Genomic DNA, 23,454 nt, shown 5'->3' with positions numbered 1-23,454 from the left:
CCCCAGCAAACTCAAGACAACATGGATGCACCCTTGGATCAAAGAACTGGCAGCTTCTGGACTATATCATTGTCTGTTGGCATGGTCTCCCAGATGACCTAATCAAACAAGCATTGCAAGGAGCAAACCACGGACTTATCGGGTATATCCTTCGCACTTTACTCAGACCACTTACTAGAATACAACCTCCAAATTCATTCCTCAGTGTTGCATCGCTTTTGACTATCCAAACCAGAGATGCATTGACAACTCATCTTCATACTCACCTTCAACAGATTCTGATTCCAACAACAAATTGTGACATCATGACTAGCAATCCTGATGCTTATGAAATGTGGACATTGCTGCTGACAGCCCCCAGTACTCCTCCAAGAAAGCTCTTGGATTCTCCAAAAGGAAAAATCCAGGTTGGTTCAACGAGGCCACATGATTCTTTCTCCCTGGAGGCCAAGAACACACCATTTGAAGCTCACCTTGTGTATCCCTTATGAATTTCTCTCCTGGCAGAAGTGGAAAAAATGAGTTAAGTTTCTCAGCACAGGCTCTGTGAATTCCAGAACAACTTGTGGATTAACAAGGCCACTAAGATCCAATGCTTCACTGATGAGAACAATACAATGTCATCAAAGGAATTTATTGTTATAATTGGAGCCACACCAGTGACATATCAGCTTCACCTTCATTGACCTTCAGCAAGCATTTGACACTGTCAACCATGAGATGCTTTGGGAAGTGCTCCATAAGTTTGGATGTCCCCTAAAATTCCTCAACATGCTGCATCTCTTCCATGACTAAACAAGCCTGAAGGTCCTTGTTGGTGGGGAAATATCTGTTCCCTTTGAAATCACTGTTGGTGTTAACTTGGCAATGGTGCTCTTTAACATTATCTCTTCACTGTCACTCTTCTTTCAAGATATGCGTTGGACTGATGGAGTGCAGATTTACTACCAACCGGATAGTAATATTATTTCAGCCCACTTGAGAACCTCCTCGACAGTTATCTATGATCTCCAGTATGTGGACAATGTTGCTGGCGTAGTTGTCTTCACTCGAAAAAGCCTTCACAGGACTGCTGAGTCCTTACACTCTGTCTTTTCCTGGATTGGCTAGGAAGTCAGGACCTCCAAGTCTCTGACACTTCAGATTACCTTTCAGCACACAGGCTCTCCAATGGACATCAAGACTGGCAACATAACACTGAGGAACATGCAACCCTTCTTCTCAGAAACCTAATGTGATGCCTCTGAGTAGATTTTGAACTACTCCTGACAAGCCTCCTTTGCATTTGGCTGCCTCTACAAGTGCATCTTTTCTAACCAGAATCTCTGCATGGGAACCAAGATCATACTCTGTCATGTAGTGTGCATATCAACTCTCCAGTATGAATGTGAGTCCTTGACACCCTATCACAAGCAAAACTTCATCATAGAAGTGTTCCACATCCTCTGCCTCCATAATATCCTGGGTATGTCATGGTACAACAGGATACACTAAAATTCTGGAATGTTGCTTGTCAGCCAGTAATGAGGCCATGCTGCCCCACCTTGTCTTCCACTGGACCTAGCATGTTCTCCTCATGCCACCAGGTCTGCCTTTCCCAAATTGGGCTGCTTCACCCTAGTATTCACACTGAAAGGGGAGTGTCAGAGAAGAACAAATGGATGGACAGCATCATAATTGGACAGCCATTACATTGACAAAATAATATAGTAGATACATTATTACCCGGTTCATGTGAATAAGCCCATAGGCTGCCTGATGTTATAAAATATATAATGTATAATAGTATCATTATTCTTTCTAACATTATTATACTCAGGACATATCAGCTTTAAGAATCAGTGGTCCAACTCCATGTGTTCCAATGTATTTGGAGTGAAACCATTTTCCAACCCATGCTTTCTTTAACTTAGGTTGATCTAATATCATCATCATTTTCACCTCACCTATAGCTAATAATGTCATTGTAGTAACACACTGAGCTGGGATAACTGGACATCCTAAATTCTGTAATATCTTCCATTACTTTCTGGGGACCCTCCCAAGCAAAGTTTAATCCTTTTGTTAGGTCTTGGGTCTACTGCTGTTTTTCTCCCAGTGAATTGTGCTTGGTACAGCCCCGCAAGGGTGACAGCAAGGTGTCGTTCTACATACATGTCACAGCCACCTCAAGAAACTCTTCTTGATCTGGAGGTACAACGGTACTACTGTATTGCACATATATATATAAATATAGACATACATATATACATACATAAATATATTCACATATATATATATATATATATATATATATATATCAAAATACCCGCGCTTCGCAGCGGAGAAGTAGTGTGTTAAAGAGGTTATGTAAACATATATATAAATATACATATATACACATATCTACATATACATATATATATATATATATATATATATACACATATCAACATATATATACATATATATATACACATATCAACATATATATACACATACATATACACATATACATAAACACACACATATACATCCATCCATCCTCTTCATATATACATATATACATACATACATAGTGCGTTGTAACACGGGCTGTGATTGTTACATGGGAGGGAGACGACAAATCACAGCTTCCCGTTTTCTAATCGGGCCTGTGATTGGTGCTTTGACGGATGCCCAGATCCCACAGTATCTCCCCTTAGGAGAGGCGTTAGGCAAGTGTAATTGAATAGCGGTGGTGCAAGTTTAGCTTTACACCTGTTTTTAAGGCTTATTGACTGAAAGGGGCTTTCATGAAAAAAGTTAGGGCTTTGCTACAGGATACACCCTCCACAAGTTAAGGAAGTAAAAATAAAGGTATATATTTCTGTTTTATTTAAACCTTTTAAGTTTGTATGCGGGCGGCATGGTGGCGCAGTGAAAGGTGCCAGGTAGGAGACCCGGGTTCGCTTCCCTGCGTGCAGTTTGAATGTTCTCCCCGTGTCTGTCTGGGTTTCATCCGGGTACTCCGGTTTCCTCTCACAGTCCAATGACATGCAGGTTAGGTGCATTGGCGATTCTAAATTGTCCCTGGTGTGTGGGTGTGTGTGGGTGTGTGCACCCTGCGGTGGGCTGGCATCTTGCCCGGGGTTTGTTTCCTGCCTTGTGCCCTGTGTTGGCAGGGATTGGCTCCTGTATTTAGGATATAGCGGGTTAGATAATGGATGGATAGACATCTGTATGCATAGCCCTATTTGCTCGTTTTCATTTTTTTTTCTTTCTTCAGTAATATTTCAGCAAACCCAGAGCTTGTCAGTTCAAATCCTGGTACTGACACCACTGTGTGACCCTGAGGAAGTCACTTCACCTGCCTGTGCTGCAAAAAACAAACGTAATGTAACAAATTGTACCTCAGATGTTGCAAGTTGCTGGAATAAAGGCATAAGTAAAATAGATAAATATGTATTATACACATAGGAACTATTCATTTATTTTCAGTTAAGTCATCTGCAGCAAACCTTTATAAATGAGGGTTTCTCCATTTTAGATAGTGCAAACTGTTTCTTCTTCATTGACGTTTTCTCTTGGAGAGCTTTTTTCATTTCATTGAAAATTAAAGCAGCAGCTGCCAAAATATGTAGCTTTCTTATTAATTTTCCAACATTGTGTAAAATAAATTTATAAAGTAACATAAAAGGTTTAAATACTGGTTATCCTTTTACACTAAAATATTACTAAAGAGATACAAAAAAAGTAAAATGCATATGTTCTTTTTCTTTAAGGAGATTAAATATTACTGAAGAAAGAAAAAAAAAACTAAAACAGCCAAATGGGGCTATGCATACGAACTTAAAAGGTTTAAATAAAACAGAAATATATACTTTTATTTTTACTTCCTTAACTTGTGGAGGGTGTATCCTGTAGCAAAGCCCTAACTTTTTTCGTGAAAGCCCGTTTCAGTCAATAAGTCTTAAAAATAGGTGTAAAGATATTGACAATAAGCTACGCAAACCCACCAAGACATGGAATCGTTTAAATCAAGTATCATTACATCTTCCTTTCTTAAAGAGAAGTAAGGCAGTACTTATAAGCTTACATATATATATATAGACATACATACATATATATATATATATATATATATATATATATATATATATATATATATATATCTATATCTATATCTATATATGTATATCTATATATATCTATATCTCTATATACATCTAATTATATATATATATATATATATATATCCATCCATCCATTTTCCAACCCGCTGAATCCGAATACAGGGCCACGGGGGTCTGCTGGAGCCAATCCCAGCCAACACAGGGCACAAGGCAGGAACCAATCCCGGGCAGGGTGCCAACCCACCGCAGATATATATATATATATATATATATATATATATATATATATATATATATATATATATATATATATATATATATATATATATATATCCCCGCGAAGTACTGCTTTTAAATTTTTATTAAGAAGAAAAGCTTTTTAAATTGAGGGAAAATATCCCAATAACAATTTGTTAAGGATCTGTTTTTTTGTGAAGCAGCCTTAACACAGCTTTTCCGCTGTTTTATAAAGGAACACCATATAAGGTCTTCCTTTTTCCTTGCTTCGCCAAGGAAGGAGCCTTTTTATTAAATCCAAGGGTTCTTCGCTTTTTTTTTTGTTCGTTTATTACGATTGTTATAGTTCTGTTTGTATACCACGTTGTCAGTTCAGCACTCCGGTTGTAATATGACCAAGCTGTGCAAGCTTACTGTTAAGAATGCAATGTATAGTTGTACAGGAGAAAAGCAATCTTGCCTCAAATCAATGGCAACCTTTTGTAGGTCTATGAACTTAATTTAAACTTTAGGTTTACACGGTGCTTACTTGCACTCATGAATATGTCTGTATGCGTCAGTCGCTCAAATTCACGCGCTTCGCACCGGCGAAGTACTGCTTTTAAATTTTTATTAAGAAGAAAAGAAAACCTTTTTAAAATTGAGGGAAAATATCCCAATAACAATTTGTTAAGGATCTGGTTTTTTGTGAAGCTGACTTCACACAGCCTCTCCGCTGTTTTATAAACGAACGCCATATAAGGTTTTCCTTTTTCGTTGCTTCGCCAACGGAAGCAGCCTTTTTATTTAAGCCACGGGTTGTCCGCTGTTTTTTTTGTTCGTTTATTACGATTGTTTATAGTTCTGTTTGTATACCACGTTGTCAGTTCAGCACTCCGGTTGTAATATGACCAAGCCGTGCAAGCACACTCTTGAGAATGCAACGTATAGTTGTACAGGAGAAAAGCAATCTTGCCTGAAATCAATGGCAACCTTTTGTAGGTCTATGAACTTAATTTAAACTTTAGGTTTACACGGTGCTTTCTTTCCGAAGTACCTGCACTCATGAATATGTCGGTATGCGTCAGTCGCTCAAATCCCCGCGGTTCGCACCGGCGAAGTACTGCTTTTAAATTTTTATTAAGAAGAAAAGAAAACCTTTTAAAATTGAGGGAAAATATACCAATAACAATTTGTTAAGGATCTGTTTTTTTGTGAAGCTGCCTTCACTCGAGTGATCACTTCGAGCTTTAAGCCTGAGAAATCACTCCGTAAATGCACACATTTAATTGCACAACTGTTAATATGTATGCTTACACAGTATTAAAAGACACTCAACAATTACACAGTATTAAAAGACACTCAACAATTAACGTCATTTACCTTCGTTCCCGCGTTTGACTCGTGCTGTAAATCTCTTCCTTGTTTTCAGTTCACGTGATTACGTAGGAGGCGTAATACGTGATGACACGATACGTGACTCCACCTCCTCCATTAGAGTATATGGACAAAAAACAGGTTCCAGTTATGACCATTACGCATAGAAGTTCGAAACGAAACCTGCCTAACTTTTGTAAGTAAGCTGTAAGGAATGAGCCTGCCAAGTTTCAGCCTTCTACCTACACGGGAAGTTGGAGAATTAGTGATGAGTGAGTCAGTCAGTTAGTGAGTCAGTCAGTGAGGGCTTTGCCTTTTATTAGTATAGATCCCAATGTTTTGGTCCCTACCAAGAGTTAAGATATCATAGATATGTAGAATGACTTATATATTGGAAGCTTTGTTTGAGAATTTAAATCACTATCACAGTCCACAACCTCAAAACCACTGCCACTGCACCAATTAATTGGTCAATCTAATTTGCAAACAAGACTCTGAGATACTTCACCTCTACCTGGAGCAACTGCTTATCCTTAACCCAAAGAGAACTTGAAATAGAAGAGGACTAGGCTCTCTCTCTGCACCACTAGATACACTTTGGTGCCACCAAACCAAATTGACATCTTGTTTATTTTTAAGCCATACGGTATATACTCACCTTCTGTAAGATGATCTTCTCAACTTCATTACTCATAGCTTCTGAAATCAAAGCTGAGACTCGAAGAATTACAATGGCAGGTTGGGCTACAAAACAAAAATACAACCAAATTAAAGTCTGAGAAAAAAAAAATCTAAGATTTAAGGAATGGGATTTGATCTTTCAATGTACATAAACATAAATAAACTGAAGTCTTCACAGTTCTGATTTCTGTTTGTGTCTTCACTCTGCATTTTTAAGTGGAGAAAATGAGGACAGGAGCATTGCCCTTCCCTTCTGTACATAATTGTCAGTATTGACTCCTCTATTGTAAGCCTGTTTCACTACACTGTAATGACTTCAGACTTTCCAAGACTCTGTAAAGAACATCAGTCTTCAGATATTCAGTTCATTCCTGCTCGATTGGTAACAAATGTTGTACAGGACCAGAATTGGAAGAAAAAGAGAAACAAAGTCAGATGACAGGCAATGGTCAGGAACCAGGAGATCAAAAGAGACATGCACCAAAGCCAAAGTGCAACCTAAAAAATTTGAGCCAAAAGTCATGAAAAGTTTAGAGTCTAGAGTTCAATAACACAATATAATAACACAATAATGAAGTACTGTAACAAGCCTGTTTAAATACCATCACACATACTGATGTTATATTGATTCAACTTCCTGTATGCACCCCTAGTAACCCAAAGTCATTTGGTAATAACCACAAAACCAACCAAAAAATGTATAAAGGTACTGTCATGTTAAACTGGTCAATGATACAGAATCAAATATTTAATAAAATATTTAAATTAAATTAAATAAAATGAAATCAAACAAATCACCAGGACCAGATTATATATACCCTTGAGTTCTTAAGGAGGCTAGTGAGTACATATATAAACCCTTGATACATATATTTAGGAAGTCACTGCGCACTGGAGAGATTCCGAAGGACTGAAAAATGGCAAATATCATCCCATTATATAAAAAGGGTGACAGGGTAGATCCAAGCAACTATAGGCCAGTAAACTTAACATGCATCACAGGAAAATTAATGGAAGGAATTATTAAGGATACGATTGCGCAACACCTGGCAAGGACAGGAGTTAGTAGGAACAGTCAGCTTGGGTTCAGAAGAGGGAAGTCATGTTTTACTAACATGCTGGAATTCTATGAGGAGGCAACAAAAGGATACGATCAAAGTAGGACATATGATACTAGTCATTAAGCCCGTTACAATAACGGGCGCTAGAACAGTAGTGCATAAACATTAGTAGGAACAGTCTATATTAAATGGCAAGGGACCTTGACCTCATTCTTTTTGTTGGTCATATTTTTCTTTGTCTTTCAGCCTTTCTTTTGTTGATGTTTACTTGCTGAACTGACCATTCTTCGTGGGCTGCCGCCATGCATTGTGTGTCTTTAATTTTCTGTGACAGTAATACTGTCTTGTACGTCCACTGGCTTGTACGTCCGTAATATACCTTTAATTTTCTCTGGCGGTAATACAGGCGTGCGCGTCGGTAATATGCCTTTAATCTCCTCTGACAGTAATACTGGCTTGTATGTGGCTGTAATATGCGTCACTGTATTGTGTACCTTTAATTTCCTCTCGCAGTAATACTGGTTTGTATTTCCGTAAAATGCCTGTAACTTTCTCTGACAGTAATATCGCGCATCGCACCGTGCCCCGTGCATGTGCACTTCACCAGAAGACACACACACACGGACACCTGGACGCACATAGGGATTTTATTAAAGAGGATTATTTATCTTGACTTTCAGAAAGCATTTGATAAGATGTCACATGAGAGGTTGGGCCTCAAACTAAAAGAAGTGGGAGTTCAGGGTGATGTTTTAAGATGGATGCAGAATTGGCTCAGACACAGGAAGCAGAGGGTGATGGTGCGAGGAACCTCTTCAGAATTGGCCGATGTTAAGAGTGGTGTTCCACAGGGGTCAGTGCTAGGGCCACTGTTATTTTTAATATATGTAAATGATTTAGATAGGAATATAAGTAACAAGCTGGTTAAGTTTGCAGATGATACCAAGATAGGTTGATTAGCAGATAATTTGGAATCTGTTTTATAATTACAGAAGGATTTGGATAGCATGCAGGCTTGGGCAGATTTGTGTCAGATGAAATTTAATGTCAGTAAATGTAAAGTATTACACACAGGAAGTAAAAATGTTAGGTATGAATATACAATGGGAGGTCGGAAAAATCGAGAGTACACCTTATAAGAAGGATTTAGGAGTCATAGTGGACTCTAAGCTATCGACTTCCCGACAGTGTTCAGAAGCCATTAAGAAGGCTAACAGAATGGTAGGTTATATAGCACGATGTGTGGAGTACAAGTCCAAGGAGGTTATGCTCATCTGTTATAATGCACTGGTGAGGCCTCATCTTGAGTACTGTGTGCAGTTTGGGTTTCCAGGCTACAAAAAGGACATAGCAGCACTAGAAAAGGTCCAGAGAAAAGTAACTAGGCTGATTCCAGGCCAAAAGGGGATGAATTATAAAGAAAGATTAAAAGAGCTAAGCCTTTACAGTTTAAGCAAAAGAAGATTAAGAGGTAACATGATTGAAGTGTTTAAAAATATGAAGGGAATTAGTACAGTGGATCAATGCTGTTATTTTAAAATGAGTTCATCAAGAACACTGGGACACAGTTGGAAACTTGTTAAGGGTAAATTTCGCACAAACATTAGGAAGTTTTTCTTTACACAAAGAATGATAGACACTTGGAATAAGCTACCAAGTAGTGTGGTAGATAGTAAGACTTTAGGGACTTTCAAAACTCGACTTGATGTTTTTTTGGAAGAAATGGATATGATTGGTGAGCTTTGTTGGGCTGAATGGCCTGTTCTCGTCTAGAGTGTTCTAATGTTCCAAATGAAACATTTAGAGACAGAACTCCTTAATACCTTGTTCAAAGTGATCCAAGACGCAATTAGAGGCAGTATTTCTGTTGTTTAGAACGTCAGTTGGGGAATCCTTTGGTTATTATTGCAACAAACATGCACTATTTTTCATTGAACTTGAGAAATAAGCAGAGATGACTGGGTTTACACCTCAACATTTACCTTTCAACCTATCTTTCCTTGAGATGACCACAACAGTCAAGTATTCTATACTTAGTGTATTAGCAAAACAAACATAAAATAATAAGATTTGAAACACAAAGATTACATAAAAAATTAAATCATTAGTTACAAAAACTGCAGTTGAACTGCACATTCATGAAAAAAGCATTTTTAAAAAATGTGACATGCTGCATATTCTTCATGGAAAGTCACACATAGGCACACCATCATTCATAAAAGTGCTTTTTTTCCACAAGAAAATGCCCAACACAGGAAACCCACCCTTTGCCACTTCCAAGCCTCTCCCTAGCAAGCACCTTTATTTACTTACAATATTGCTAGTTTTGTGGCCATTTTTTGTATTTCATATGAGGTTTGTGGTATTAGTTCTGTCTGCATCTTTTGTTGTTTGAGGCATGGTGGTACATTGTTGATGCTTCCCTAGCATTCAGGGACACTTAAAACACTATTATAACCCACTAAACGCTAGTTCAGTTCCTTCTTCCTCATTGACTTCTATGCATTTCATGGAGTTTGGCAAAGTCCGCACACATTTCCATGATTTCGCCCAACTCGTGGCAAAACAAATTCAGCAGGGTTCACTTATCTACCTGTGATGCACATTAATCTTACTGACTTATAGTTTCTTGGATCTGCTCGACTGCCATTTTTATGTAATGGGATATTTGCCCGTTCCTATGACTTGAGAACAGTTGCTTAAAAAAGGCAGGTGACAACTGCCTAAACATAGGTCTTTTGACAGAATACACACCAATAAGGTGTAGATGTGAGCAAACATGGAGACTAAAAAGCAAGTCCTCATGAAAATAACTATTATAGAGTGATAAGGAGATGCTGTAGAGCTACCCTGCATTAGTATCTACATATTTCCCAGGATCAGGCTTTAATGGAAAAAATTGTTTGTGTGTGTATGTGTGTGTGTGTGAGAAAATGACTCACTATGTGTACACTCCTCTGGCTAAAAATGGTATAGCAGAATAGAATTGGTCCTGTGGTATAATTGCTGTCATCCAAATGGGGATGTAAACAACTGGCTTCCTAGTCACGTGGTATAAGTTCATGTGATACTATTGGTTCATGGCTTAGCCCCCAGGAAGCTGTGTGTTTTCAATTTCCATGTGTAGTGTATGCATCCAATTGGAGAGAGCTGTATTGAAACGGAAAATTAATAGAAAGGGGAGAGTAACGTAAAAAAGTAACTGAAGATTTTATGTAATCTCATATCTTAAGTTGTCACAATGTATTTTATAATGCTGAATACAAAATTTCAGCTACTTTTACAGATGTAGGAAGAGCAAGATAAGACATAAAAATGTTCAGCTTATGTCATGCTTGAGTAGCATAGTAAAAATGTAGTTTCGCTTTGCTGTGACTTTGTCGTAAAAATGTCTGGTTTCATGGTCTTTGACTTTATTTTTAAGCAAACAAAACAGAAACATGTGAGTGAGGTAGGAAGTGCAAGATAATATAATACAAGTATGTTTAATAGAACTTTGAACATTGAACTATTTTGATTAAATACCCAAGTAGTAATATCTGCCTTCGTTTTACTGTGACAGTGTCTTGAAAGTGTCTAGTTTCATTTTGCCATTTTGTTTTTTGCAAACTAAATAAAAGTAAAAAATACACTGGGTTTTTATTGTTGGACCATTACATACACATATTCTGTGAAAAAAAAACCTTGAGGTAACAGAGATGGCACTGACACTTATATCTAGCTAAAATTATATGCACACTTGTAGTAATTGAGAAAACTAGTAGTGAGAAAAGCGCTATATATATGTGAAGAATTATTATTATAATTATTAAAAATGTGATTCCTTTCTTTTTATTATTATATAGAATATATTGGCTAACTGTTAATTTATAAGTAATGGTTTACAAAAAGTAACACAAAAATGCCTGCTTTTTGAGCACTTTTAATTGAGTTTGTTTTCCCTCTTAAGTACTTTTTGGGCAATGAATATTACTTTACTCAGGGTATATTTTGCCAGAAGTAATGGAACTTTCTAACCCCTGCTGATGCCCTATTTACGGTTGATGCTTTTCAACTCAATGTTGCCAGGATTGATTCCAGTTGCTTGTTACAATAACCAGGGTTAGGCGTGTTACAAAACAGGGTGAATAGAGTTTTGCCTTATTTTGTGATGGTTTATACTACTAAAGGTGTGTGAACATTTTCAGGTTTATACTATCAAAGGGGTCCATAGGATGTAGTAAAATATCAGAGTGGTGGTGACTGTCCTCACAATATACATTAACATGACATTGTCCTCACAATGTGATGAAATTTCAGTTTGCTTATTTAACATGAAACTGAAACTTTAAGATGGCCATTGGGATAGTACACTAGAAAGGAGCAAATGGTTATGGTTATTTTGTACTACAGATCTCAGAAAAGTAGTGTCCCCACAAATTATGTTCCACTCTTGTGTCTTCACTATATGCTAATTATAATTATGTGTGTGTGTTCACCCTGTGGTGGACTGATGCCATCTCCAGGGGTTGTTCAATGCCTTGAGCCCTTTGCTTCCTGGAGTAGGCTCCAACACTGGCCCAACCTAGCTCAGGATTAAGTAGGCTTACAAAATGGTATGGAACGGTACCAAAGAAATTTGTAAAACTCACTAGTTGTATGTGAGGTGCAGACAGTAGAAAATTGGTCATTAAAAAAAGATTGTATAAAAGTAGACAACATTTTTTTCTCTATTTGATTTCTAAAACATAACTACATATTAAAATGTCCTATAATACTCAGATGTGGAGCATAAATTTTGAAGACCCTGGGGGATGCGTTGGAAAAACTTTGAAAAGCACTGGTGCAGATAGTGCCTCTACAGAACAGCATCCAAAATCACCAAAGGGGCAAGGAGTTCATTGCAGTCCAGGATTAAGCTCAAGAGATCACAACAGAAGCTGGGGATGAACTCATATGCCCAAGCAATTTAAGTTCTCTAAAATGGACCAGAAAAAGGCAGGAAGCTAGATTAGATGTACTGTATGACACAAGTCATATTTAAAATAATCCTTACCTGTTACTGAAGAATTGGTACTTTCAGACAAAGGAGAAAATGAAGATGCCTTTACAGAAGAGCTTGCTGTACTGGATCCAGCTGTTGATCTGTTGTAGCTATTAAATGTTGATAAATAGGCTTTAACTGATGACTGGTTGGTAAAAAGTGGTAGATGTGTTGATGTGGTAGATTGTACTGTTCTTAGGGTGGTAGCTGCACTTCCTAACTGACTGGTAGTAACATTTGATTTGGGTGAAACTGATACATACTGAATGGTGGAAACTGTGGATGTAAAAGACACCGGTGGTAATGAGGTGGAAGTTTCTGGTACTGACTGAGTAGTGGTAAATTTTGATATGGCAGATGGTTGTGTTGAATGAGTGGTGGACAATGATGTTGCTCTGCTGTATGGTGTTGTTGATCGAGTGGTGGAAAATGTTGATATAGTAGAGGTTGGAATTGACAGAGTGGTAGAAATTCGTGATGCGGTAAATGGTGGTGCTGAATGAGTAGTGAAAATTGCTGATAGAGTAGATGGTGCTATTGACTGAGTGGTGGATGGTGGTGTTGACTCAGTGGTGAAAAGTATAGATGTAGTAGAAGGTAGTGTTGACTGAATGGTGGACAGTGTTGGTGTGATGGATGGTGTTGTGGATTGAGTGGTGAAAATTGTTGATATAGTAGATAGTATTGACTGAGTGCTAGAAATATTTGTGCTGGATGGTACTGCTGACTGACGAGTGGACAGTGTCTGTGTGGTGGATGGTGGCATTGACTGAGTGGTGTAAATTGATGATGTGGTCGATGGTGGTGTTGACTCTGTGGTGGACAGTGTTGGTGTACTAAATGGTGTTATTGACTGAGTGATGGAAATTCTTGATATACCAGATGGTGGTATTACTGTATTACTGGTATTACTGGTACCGTATGGTGTTGTTGAATCAGTGGTGAAAATTGTTGTGGAGGCTGGTGGTTTTGATTCAGTGGTGAAAATGTTCGATGTGGTGGACGGTAGTGTTGACTGAGTGCTAGAAATTGTTGATGTAGAAGATGGATTTGAAAGTGTGGTGTAAATTGGTGATGAGGTGGGGGCTGCTGTTGTATATGGAATTGACGGAGTGGTGTAAATTGGTGATGTAGTGGGGGCTGGTGTTGAATCAGTCGAGAAAATTATTGATGTGGTAGATGGAAGTGTTGACTGACTGGTGGATGCTGCTGTTGACTCAGTAGTGGAAATTGTTGATGTGGTGGATGGTAGTGTGGATTGACTGCTGGAAATTGTTGATGAAGTAGATGGATTTGACAGTGTGGTGTAAATTGGTGATGAGGTGGGGGCTGCTGTTGTATATGGAATTGACGGAGTAGTGTAAATTGGTGATATGGTGGGGGCTGGTGTTGAATCAGTCGTGGAAACTGTTGATGTGGTAGAGGGAAGTGTTGACTGACTGGTGGATGCTGCTGTTGACTCAGGGGTGGAAATTGTTGATGTGGTGGATGGTAGTGTGAACTGAGTGCTGGAAATTGCTGATGTGGTGGGGGCCACTGTTGTAGATGGAATTGACGGAGTGGTGTAAATTGCTGATGTTCTGGGGGCTGCTGTTGTATCAGTTGTGAAAATAATTGATTTGGTAGATGGAAGTGTTGACTGACTGGTGGATGCTGCTGTTGACTCACTATTGGAAATTCTTGATGTGGTGGATGGTAGTGTGGACTGAGTGCTGGAAATGGTTGATGTATGAGATGGATTTGACGGTGTGGTGTAAATTGGTGATGTGGTGGGGGCTGGTGTTGAATCAGTCGTGAAAATAATGGATGTGGTAGATGGTAGTGTTGACTCACTAGTGGGTAGTGTTGTTAACTCAGTGGTGAAAATTGTTGATGTGGTTGAAGATGTTGTTGACTCAGTACTTGAAATTGCAGATGTGGTGGATGGTAGTGTTGACTGAGTGCTGGAAATTGCTGATGTGGTGGGGGCTACTGTTGTAGATGGAATTGACAGAGTGGTGTAAATTGGTGATGTGGTGTGGGCTGGTGTTGAATCAGTCGTGGAAATTGTTGATGTGGTAGATGGAAGTGTTGACTGACTGGTGGATGCTGCTGTTGACTCAGGGGTGGAAATTGTTGATGTGGTGGATGGTAGTGTGGACTGACTGCTGGAAATTGTTGATGTAGTAGATGGACTTGACAGTGTGGTGTAAATTGGTATTGAGGTGGCGGCTGCTGTTGATGGAATTGACGGAGTGGTGTAAATTGGTGATGTGGTGGGGGCTGGTGTTGAATCAGTCGTGGAAACTGTTGATGTTGTAGATGGAAGTGTTGACTGACTGGTGGATGCTGCTGTTGACTCAGGGGTGGAAATTGTTGATGTGGTGGATGGTAGTGTGGACTGACTGCTGGAAATTGTTGATGTAGTAGATGGACTTGACGGTGTGGTGTAAATTGGTGATGAGGTGGGGGCTGCTGTTGTATATGGAATTGACGGAGTGGTGTAAATTGGTGATGTGGTGGGGGCTGGTGTTGAATCAGTCGTGGAAACTGTTGATGTTGTAGATGGAAGTGTTGACTGACTGGTGGATGCTGCTGTTGACTCAGGGGTGGAAATTGTTGATGTGGTGGATGGTAGTGTGGACTGACTGCTGGAAATTGTTGATGTAGTAGATGGACTTGACAGTGTGGTGTAAATTGGTATTGAGGTGGCGGCTGCTGTTGATGGAATTGACAGAGTGGTGTAAATTGGTGATGTGGTGGGGGCTGGTGTTGAATCAGTCGTGGAAACTGTTGCTGTTGTAGATGGAAATGTTGACTGACTGGTGGATGCTGCTGTTGACTCAGGGGTGGAAATTGTTGATGTGGTGGATGGTAGTGTGGACTGACTGCTGGAAATTGTTGATGTAGTAGATGGATTTGGCGGTGTGGTGTAAATTGGTGATGTGGTGGGGGCTGGTGTTGAATCAGTCGTGGAAACTGTTGATGTTGTAGATGGAAGTGTTGACTGACTGGTGGATGCTGCTGTTGACTCAGGGGTGGAAATTGTTGATGTGATGGATGGTAGTGTGGACTGACTGCTGGAAATTGTTGATGTAGTAGATGGACTTGACAGTGTGGTGTAAATTGGTATTGAGGTGGCGGCTGCTGTTGATGGAATTGACGGAGTGGTGTAAATTGGTGATGTGGTGGGGGCTGGTGTTGAATCAGTCGTGGAAACTGTTGATGTTGTAGATGGAAGTGTTGACTGACTGGTGAATGCTGCTGTTGACTCAGGGGTGGAAATTGTTGATGTGGTGGATGGTAGTGTGGACTGACTGCTGGAAATTGTTGATGTAGTAGATGGACTTGACAGTGTGGTGTAAATTGGTATTGAGGTGGCGGCTGCTGTTGATGGAATTGACGGAGTGGTGTAAATTGGTGATGTGGTGGGGGCTGGTGTTGAATCATTCGTGGAAACTGTTGATGTTGTAGATGGAAGTGTTGACTGACTGGTGGATGCTGCTGTTGACTCAGGGGTGGAAATTGTTGATGTGGTGGATGGTAGTGTGGACTGACTGCTGGAAATTGTTGATGTAGTAGATGGACTTGACAGTGTGGTGTAAATTGGTATTGAGGTGGCGGCTGCTGTTGATGGAATTGACGGAGTGGTGTAAATTGGTGATGTGGTGGGGGCTGGTGTTGAATCAGTCGTGGAAACTGTTGATGTTGTAGATGGAAGTGTTGACTGACTGATGGATGCTTCTGTTGACTCAGGGGTGGAAATTGTTGATGTGGTGGATGGTAGTGTGGACTGACTGCTGGAAATTGTTGATGTAGTAGATGGACTTGACAGTGTGGTGTAAATTGGTGATGAGGTGGCGGCTACTGTTGATGGAATTGACGGAGTGGTGAAAATTGGTGATGTGGTGGGGGCTGGTGTTGAATCAGTCGTGGAAACTGTTGATGTGGTAGATGGAAGTGTTGACTGACTGGTGGATGCTGCTGTTGACTCAGGGGTAGAAATTGTTGATGTGGTGGATGGTAGTGTGGACTGACTGCTGGAAATTGTTGATGTAGTAGATGTACTTGACACTGTGGTGTAAATTGGTGATGAGGTGGGGGCTGCTGTTGTATATGGAATTAACGGAGTGGTGTAAATTGGTGATGTGGTGGGGGCTGGTGTTGAATCAGTCGTGGAAACTGTTGATGTTGTAGATGGAAGTGTTGACTGACTGGTGGATGCTGCTGTTGACTCAGGGGTGGAAATTGTTGATGTGGTGGATGGTAGTGTGGACTGACTGCTGGAAATTGTTGATGTAGTAGATGGACTTGACAGTGTGGTGTAAATTGGTATTGAGGTGGCAGCTGCTGTTGATGGAATTGACGGAGTGGTGTAAATTGGTGATGTGGTGGGGGCTGGTGTTGAATCAGTCGTGGAAACTGTTGATGTTGTAGATGGAAGTGTTGACTGACTGGTGGATGCTGCTGTTGACTCAGGGGTGGAAATTGTTGATGTGGTGGATGGTAGTGTGGACTGACTGCTGGAAATTGTTGATGTAGTAGATGGACTTGACAGTGTGGTGTAAATTGGTATTGAGGTGGCAGCTGCTGTTGATGGAATTGACGGAGTGGTGTAAATTGGTGATGTGGTGGGGGCTGGTGTTGAATCAATCGTGGAAACTGTTGATGTTGTAGATGGAAGTGTTGACTGACTGGTGGATGCTGCTGTTGACTCAGGGGTGGAAATTGTTGATGTGGTGGATGGTAGTGTGGACTGACTGCTGGAAATTGTTGATATAGTAGATGGACTTGACAATGTGGTGTAAATTGGTATTGAGGTGGCGGCTGCTGTTGATGGAATTGACGGAGTGGTGTAAATTGGTGATGTGGTGGGGGCTTTTGTTGAATCAGTCGTGGAAACTGTTGATGTTGTAGATGGAAGTGTTGACTGACTGGTGGATGCTGCTGTTGACTCAGGGGTGGAAATTGTTGATGTGGTGGATGGTAGTGTGGACTGACTGCTGGAAATTGTTGATATAGTAGATGGACTTGACAGTGTGGTGTAAATTGGTATTGAGGTGGCGGCTGCTGTTGATGGAATTGACGGAGTGGTGTAAATTGGTGATGTGGTGGGGGCTGGTGTTGAATCAGTCGTGGAAACTGTTGATGTTGTAGATGGAAGTGTTGACTGACTGGTGGATGCTGCTGTTGACTCAGGGGTGGAAATTGTTGATGTGGTGGATGGTAGTGTGGACTGACTGTTGGAAATTGTTGATGTAGTAGATGGATTTGGCGGTGTGGTGTAAATTGGTGATGAGGTGGCGGCTACTGTTGATGGAATTGACGGAGTGGTGAAAATTGGTGATGTGGTGGGGGCTGGTGTTGAATCAGTCGTGGAAACTGTTGATGTGGTAGATGGAAGTGTTGACTGACTGGTGGATGCTGCTGTTGACTCAGGGGTAGAAATTGTTGATGTGGTGGATGGTAGTGTGGACTGACTGCTGGAAATTGTTGATGTAGTAGATGTACTTGACACTGTGGTGTAAATTGGTGATGAGGTGGGGGCTGCTGTTGTATATGGAATTAACGGAGTGGTGTAAATTGGTGATGAGGTGGGGGCTGGTGTTGAATCAGTCGTGGAAACTGTTGATGTTGTAGATGGAAGTGTTGACTGACTGGTGGATGCTGCTGTTGACTCAGGGGTGGAAATTGTTGATGTGGTGGATGGTAGTGTGGACTGACTGCTGGAAATTGTTAATGTAGTAGATGGATTTGGCGGTGTGGTGTAAATTGGTGATGTGGCGGGGGCTGGTGTTGAATCAGTCGTGGAAACTGTTGATGTGGTAGATGGAAGTGTTGACTGACTGGTGGATGCTGCTGTTGACTCAGGGGTGGAAATTGTTGATGTGGTGGATGGTAGTGTGGACTGACTGCTGGAAATTGTTGATGTAGTAGATGGACTTGACAGTGTGGTGTAAATTGGTATTGAGGTGGCAGCTGCTGTTGATGGAATTGACGGAGTGGTGTAAATTGGTGATGTGGTGGGGGCTGGTGTTGAATCAGTCGTGGAAACTGTTGATGTTGTAGATGGAAGTGTTGACTGACTGGTGGATGCTGCTGTTGACTCAGGGGTGGAAATTGTTGATGTGGTGGATGGTAGTGTGGACTGACTGCTGGAAATTGTTGATGTAGTAGATGGACTTGACAGTGTGGTGTAAATTGGTATTGAGGTGGCAGCTGCTGTTGATGGAATTGACGGAGTGGTGTAAATTGGTGATGTGGTGGGGGCTGGTGTTGAATCAATCGTGGAAACTGTTGATGTTGTAGATGGAAGTGTTGACTGACTGGTGGATGCTGCTGTTGACTCAGGGGTGGAAATTGTTGATGTGGTGGATGGTAGTGTGGACTGACTGCTGGAAATTGTTGATATAGTAGATGGACTTGACAGTGTGGTGTAAATTGGTATTGAGGTGGCGGCTGCTGTTGATGGAATTGACGGAGTGGTGTAAATTGGTGATGTGGTGGGGGCTTTTGTTGAATCAGTCGTGGAAACTGTTGATGTTGTAGATGGAAGTGTTGACTGACTGGTGGATGCTGCTGTTGACTCAGGGGTGGAAATTGTTGATGTGGTGGATGGTAGTGTGGACTGACTGCTGGAAATTGTTGATATAGTAGATGGACTTGACAGTGTGGTGTAAATTGGTATTGAGGTGGCGGCTGCTGTTGATGGAATTGACGGAGTGGTGTAAATTGGTGATGTGGTGGGGGCTGGTGTTGAATCAGTCGTGGAAACTGTTGATGTTGTAGATGGAAGTGTTGACTGACTGGTGGATGCTGCTGTTGACTCAGGGGTGGAAATTGTTGATGTGGTGGATGGTAGTGTGGACTGACTGCTGGAAATTGTTGATGTAGTAGATGGACTTGACAGTGTGGTGTAAATTGGTATTGAGGTGGCGGCTGCTGTTGATGGAATTGATGGAGTGGTGTTAATTGGTGATGTGGTGGGGGCTGGTGTTGAATCAGTTGTGGAAACTGTTGATGTTGTAGATGGAAGTGTTGACTGACTGGTGGATGCTGCTGTTGACTCAGGGGTGGAAATTGTTGATGTGGTGGATGGTAGTGTGGACTGACTGTTGGAAATTGTTGATGTAGTAGATGGATTTGGCGGTGTGGTGTAAATTGGTGATATGGTGGGGGCTGGTGTTGATAGAATTGACGGAGTGGTGTAAATTGGTGATGTGGTGGGGGTTGGTGTTGAATCAGTCGTGGAAACTGTTGATGTGGTAGATGGAAGTGTTGACTGACTGGTGGATGCTGCTGTTGACTCAGGGGTGGAAATTGTTGATGTGGTGGATGGTAGTGTGGACTGACTGCTGGAAATTGTTGATGTAGTAGATGTACTTGACACTGTGGTGTAAATTGGTGATGAGGTGGGGGCTGCTGTTGTATATGGAATTAACGGAGTGGTGTAAATTGGTGATGTGGTGGGGGCTGGTGTTGAATCAGTTGTGGAAACTGTTGATGTTGTAGATGGAAGTGTTGACTGACTGGTGGATGCTGCTGTTGACTCAGGGGTGGAAATTGTTGATGTGGTGGATGGTAGTGTAGACTGACTGCTGGAAATTGTTGATGTAGTAGATGGACTTGACAGTGTGGTGTAAATTGGTATTGAGGTGGCGGCTGCTCTTGATGGAATTGACGGAGTGGTGTAAATTGGTGATGTGGTGGGGGCTGGTGTTGAATCAGTCGTGGAAAATGTTGATGTTGTAGATGGAAGTGTTGACTGACTGGTGGATGCTGCTGTTGACTCAGGGGTGGAAATTGATGATGTGGTGGATGGTAGTGTGGACTGACTGCTGGAAATTGTTGATGTAGTAAATGGACTTGACAGTGTGGTGTAAATTGGTATTGAGGTGGCGGCTGCTGTTGATGGAATTGACAGAGTGGTGTAAATTGGTGATGTGGTGGGGGCTGGTGTTGAATCATTCGTGGAAACTGTTGATGTTGTAGATGGAAGTGTTGACTGACTGGTGGATGCTGCTGTTGACTCAGGGGTGGAAATTGTTGATGTGGTGGATGGTAGTGTGGATTGACTGCTGGAAATTGTTGATGTAGTAGATGGACTTGACAGTGTGGTGTAAATTGGTATTGAGGTGGCGGCTGCTGTTGATGGAATTGACGGATTGGTGTAAATTGGTGATGTGGTGGGGGCTGCTGTTGAATCAGTCGTGGAAACTGTTGATGTTGTAGATGGAAGTGTTGACTGACTGGTGGATGCTTCTGTTGACTCAGGGGTGGAAATTGTTGATGTGGTGGATGGTAGTGTGGACTGACTGCTGGAAATTGTTGATGTAGTAGATGGACTTGACAGTGTGGTGTAAATTGGTGATGAGGTGGCGGCTGCTGTTGATGGAATTGACGGAGTGGTGTAAATTGGTGATGTGGTGGGGGCTGGTGTTGAATCAGTCGTGGAAACTGTTGATGTTGTAGATGGAAGTGTTGACTGACTGGTGGATGCTTCTGTTGACTCAGGGGTGGAAATTGTTGATGTGGTGGATGGTAGTGTGGACTGACTGCTGGAAATTGTTGATGTAGTAGATGGACTTGACAGTGTGGTGTAAATTGGTGATGAGGTGGCTGCTGCTGTTGATGGAATTGACGGAGTGGTGTAAATTGGTGATGTGGTGGGGGCTGGTTGTGAATCAGTCGTGGAAACTGTTGATGTTGTAGATGGAAGTGTTGACTGACTGGTGGATGCTGCTGTTGACTCAGGGGTGGAAATTGTTGATGTGGTGGATGGTAGTGTGGACTGACTGCTGGAAATTGTTGATGTAGTAGATGGACTTGACAGTGTGGTGTAAATTGGTATTGAGGTGGCGGCTGCTGTTGATGGATTTGACGGAGTGGTGTAAATTGGTGATGTGGTGGGGGCTGGTGTTGAATCAGTCGTGGAAACTGTTGATGTTGTAGATGGAAGTGTTGACTGACTGGTGGATGCTGCTGTTGACTCAGGGGTGGAAATTGTTGATGTGGTGGATGGTAGTGTGGACTGACTGCTGGAAATTGTTGATGTAGTAGATGGATTTGGCGGTGTGGTGTAAATTGGTGATGTGGCAGGGGCTGGTGTTGAATCCGTCGTGGAAACTGTTGATGTTGTAGATGGAAGTGTTGACTGACTGGTGGATGCTGCTGTTGACTCAGGGGTGGAAATTGTTGATGTGGTGGATGGTAGTGTGGATTGACTGCTGGAAATTGTTGATGTAGTAGATGGACTTGACAGTGTGGTGTAAATTGGTATTGAGGTGGCGGCTGCTGTTGATGGAATTGACGGATTGGTGTAAATTGGTGATGTGGTGGGGGCTGCTGTTGAATCAGTCGTGGAAACTGTTGATGTTGTAGATGGAAGTGTTGACTGACTGGTGGATGCTTCTGTTGACTCAGGGGTGGAAATTGTTGATGTGGTGGATGGTAGTGTGGACTGACTGCTGGAAATTGTTGATGTAGTAGATGGACTTGACAGTGTGGTGTAAATTGGTGATGAGGTGGCGGCTGCTGTTGATGGAATTGACGGAGTGGTGTAAATTGGTGATGTGGTGGGGGCTGGTGTTGAATCAGTCGTGGAAACTGTTGATGTTGTAGATGGAAGTGTTGACTGACTGGTGGATGCTGCTGTTGACTCAGGGGTGGAAATTGTTGATGTGGTGGATGGTAGTGTGGACTGACTGCTGGAAATTGTTGATGTAGTAGATGGACTTGACAGTGTGGTGTAAATTGGTGATGAGGTGGCTGCTGCTGTTGATGGAATTGACGGAGTGGTGTAAATTGGTGATGTGGTGGGGGCTGGTTGTGAATCAGTCGTGGAAACTGTTGATGTTGTAGATGGAAGTGTTGACTGACTGGTGGATGCTGCTGTTGACTCAGGGGTGGAAATTGTTGATGTGGTGGATGGTAGTGTGGACTGACTGCTGGAAATTGTTGATGTAGTAGATGGACTTGACAGTGTGGTGTAAATTGGTATTGAGGTGGCGGCTGCTGTTGATGGATTTGACGGAGTGGTGTAAATTGGTGATGTGGTGGGGGCTGGTGTTGAATCAGTCGTGGAAACTGTTGATGTTGTAGATGGAAGTGTTGACTGACTGGTGGATGCTGCTGTTGACTCAGGGGTGGAAATTGTTGATGTGGTGGATGGTAGTGTGGACTGACTGCTGGAAATTGTTGATGTAGTAGATGGATTTGGCGGTGTGGTGTAAATTGGTGATGTGGCAGGGGCTGGTGTTGAATCCGTCGTGGAAACTGTTGATGTTGTAGATGGAAGTGTTGACTGACTGGTGGATGCTGCTGTTGACTCAGGGGTGGAAATTGTTGATGTGGTGGATGGTAGTGTGGACTGACTGCTGGAAATTGTTGATGTAGTAGATGGACTTGACAGTGTGGTGTAAATTGGTATTGAGGTGGCGGCTGCTGTTGATGGAATTGATGGAGTGGTGTAAATTGGTGATGTGGTGGGGGCTGGTGTTGAATCAGTTGTGGAAACTGTTGATGTTGTAGATGGAAGTGTTGACTGACTGGTGGATGCTGCTGTTGACTCAGGGGTGGAAATTGTTGATGTGGTGGATGGTAGTGTGGACTGACTGCTGGAAATTGTTGATGTAGTAGATGGACTTGACAGTGTGGTGTAAATTGGTATTGAGGTGGCAGCTGCTGTTGATGGAATTGACGGAGTGGTGTAAATTGGTGATGTGGTGGGGGCTGCTGTTGAATCAGTCGTGGAAACTGTTGATGTTGTAGATGGAAGTGTTGACTGACTGGTGGATGCTTCTGTTGACTCAGGGGTGGAAATTGTTGATGTGGTGGATGGTAGTGTGGACTGACTGCTGGAAATTGTTGATGTAGTAGATGGACTTGACAGTGTGGTGTAAATTGGTATTGAGGTGGCGGCTGCTGTTGATGGAATTGACGGAGTGGTGTAAATTGGCGATGTGGTGGGGGCTGGTGTTGAATCAGTCGTGGAAACTGTTGATGTTGTAGATGGAAGTGTTGA

The 23,454-nt window shown here is 41.7% G+C and overlaps 1 protein-coding gene across 1 annotated transcript in view; it reads right to left on the bottom strand.

Annotated features, from left to right (window-relative positions):
• LOC127526639 (uncharacterized) overlaps positions 1-22,212 on the bottom strand; it is a gene marked incomplete at its 5' end in the record, with an annotated part of 29,395 nt that extends 7,183 nt beyond the window's left edge. The window contains 3 exons of the mRNA XM_051922569.1: positions 6,346-6,431; positions 12,465-12,728; positions 21,468-22,212. Coding sequence (XP_051778529.1) covers positions 6,346-6,431; positions 12,465-12,728; positions 21,468-22,212 — 1,095 coding nt within the window. The remainder of the gene's footprint in view (positions 1-6,345; positions 6,432-12,464; positions 12,729-21,467) is intronic.
• Positions 22,213-23,454: the final 1,242 nt, after the last annotated feature.

The sequence above is a fragment of the Erpetoichthys calabaricus genome, chromosome 2 (assembly GCF_900747795.2).
Source record: "Erpetoichthys calabaricus chromosome 2, fErpCal1.3, whole genome shotgun sequence".
Classification (NCBI taxonomy): Eukaryota; Metazoa; Chordata; class Cladistia; order Polypteriformes; family Polypteridae; genus Erpetoichthys; species Erpetoichthys calabaricus.
The sequence above is the reverse complement of the archived record's forward strand: the minus strand, read 5'-3'. Positions and strand labels throughout refer to the sequence as shown.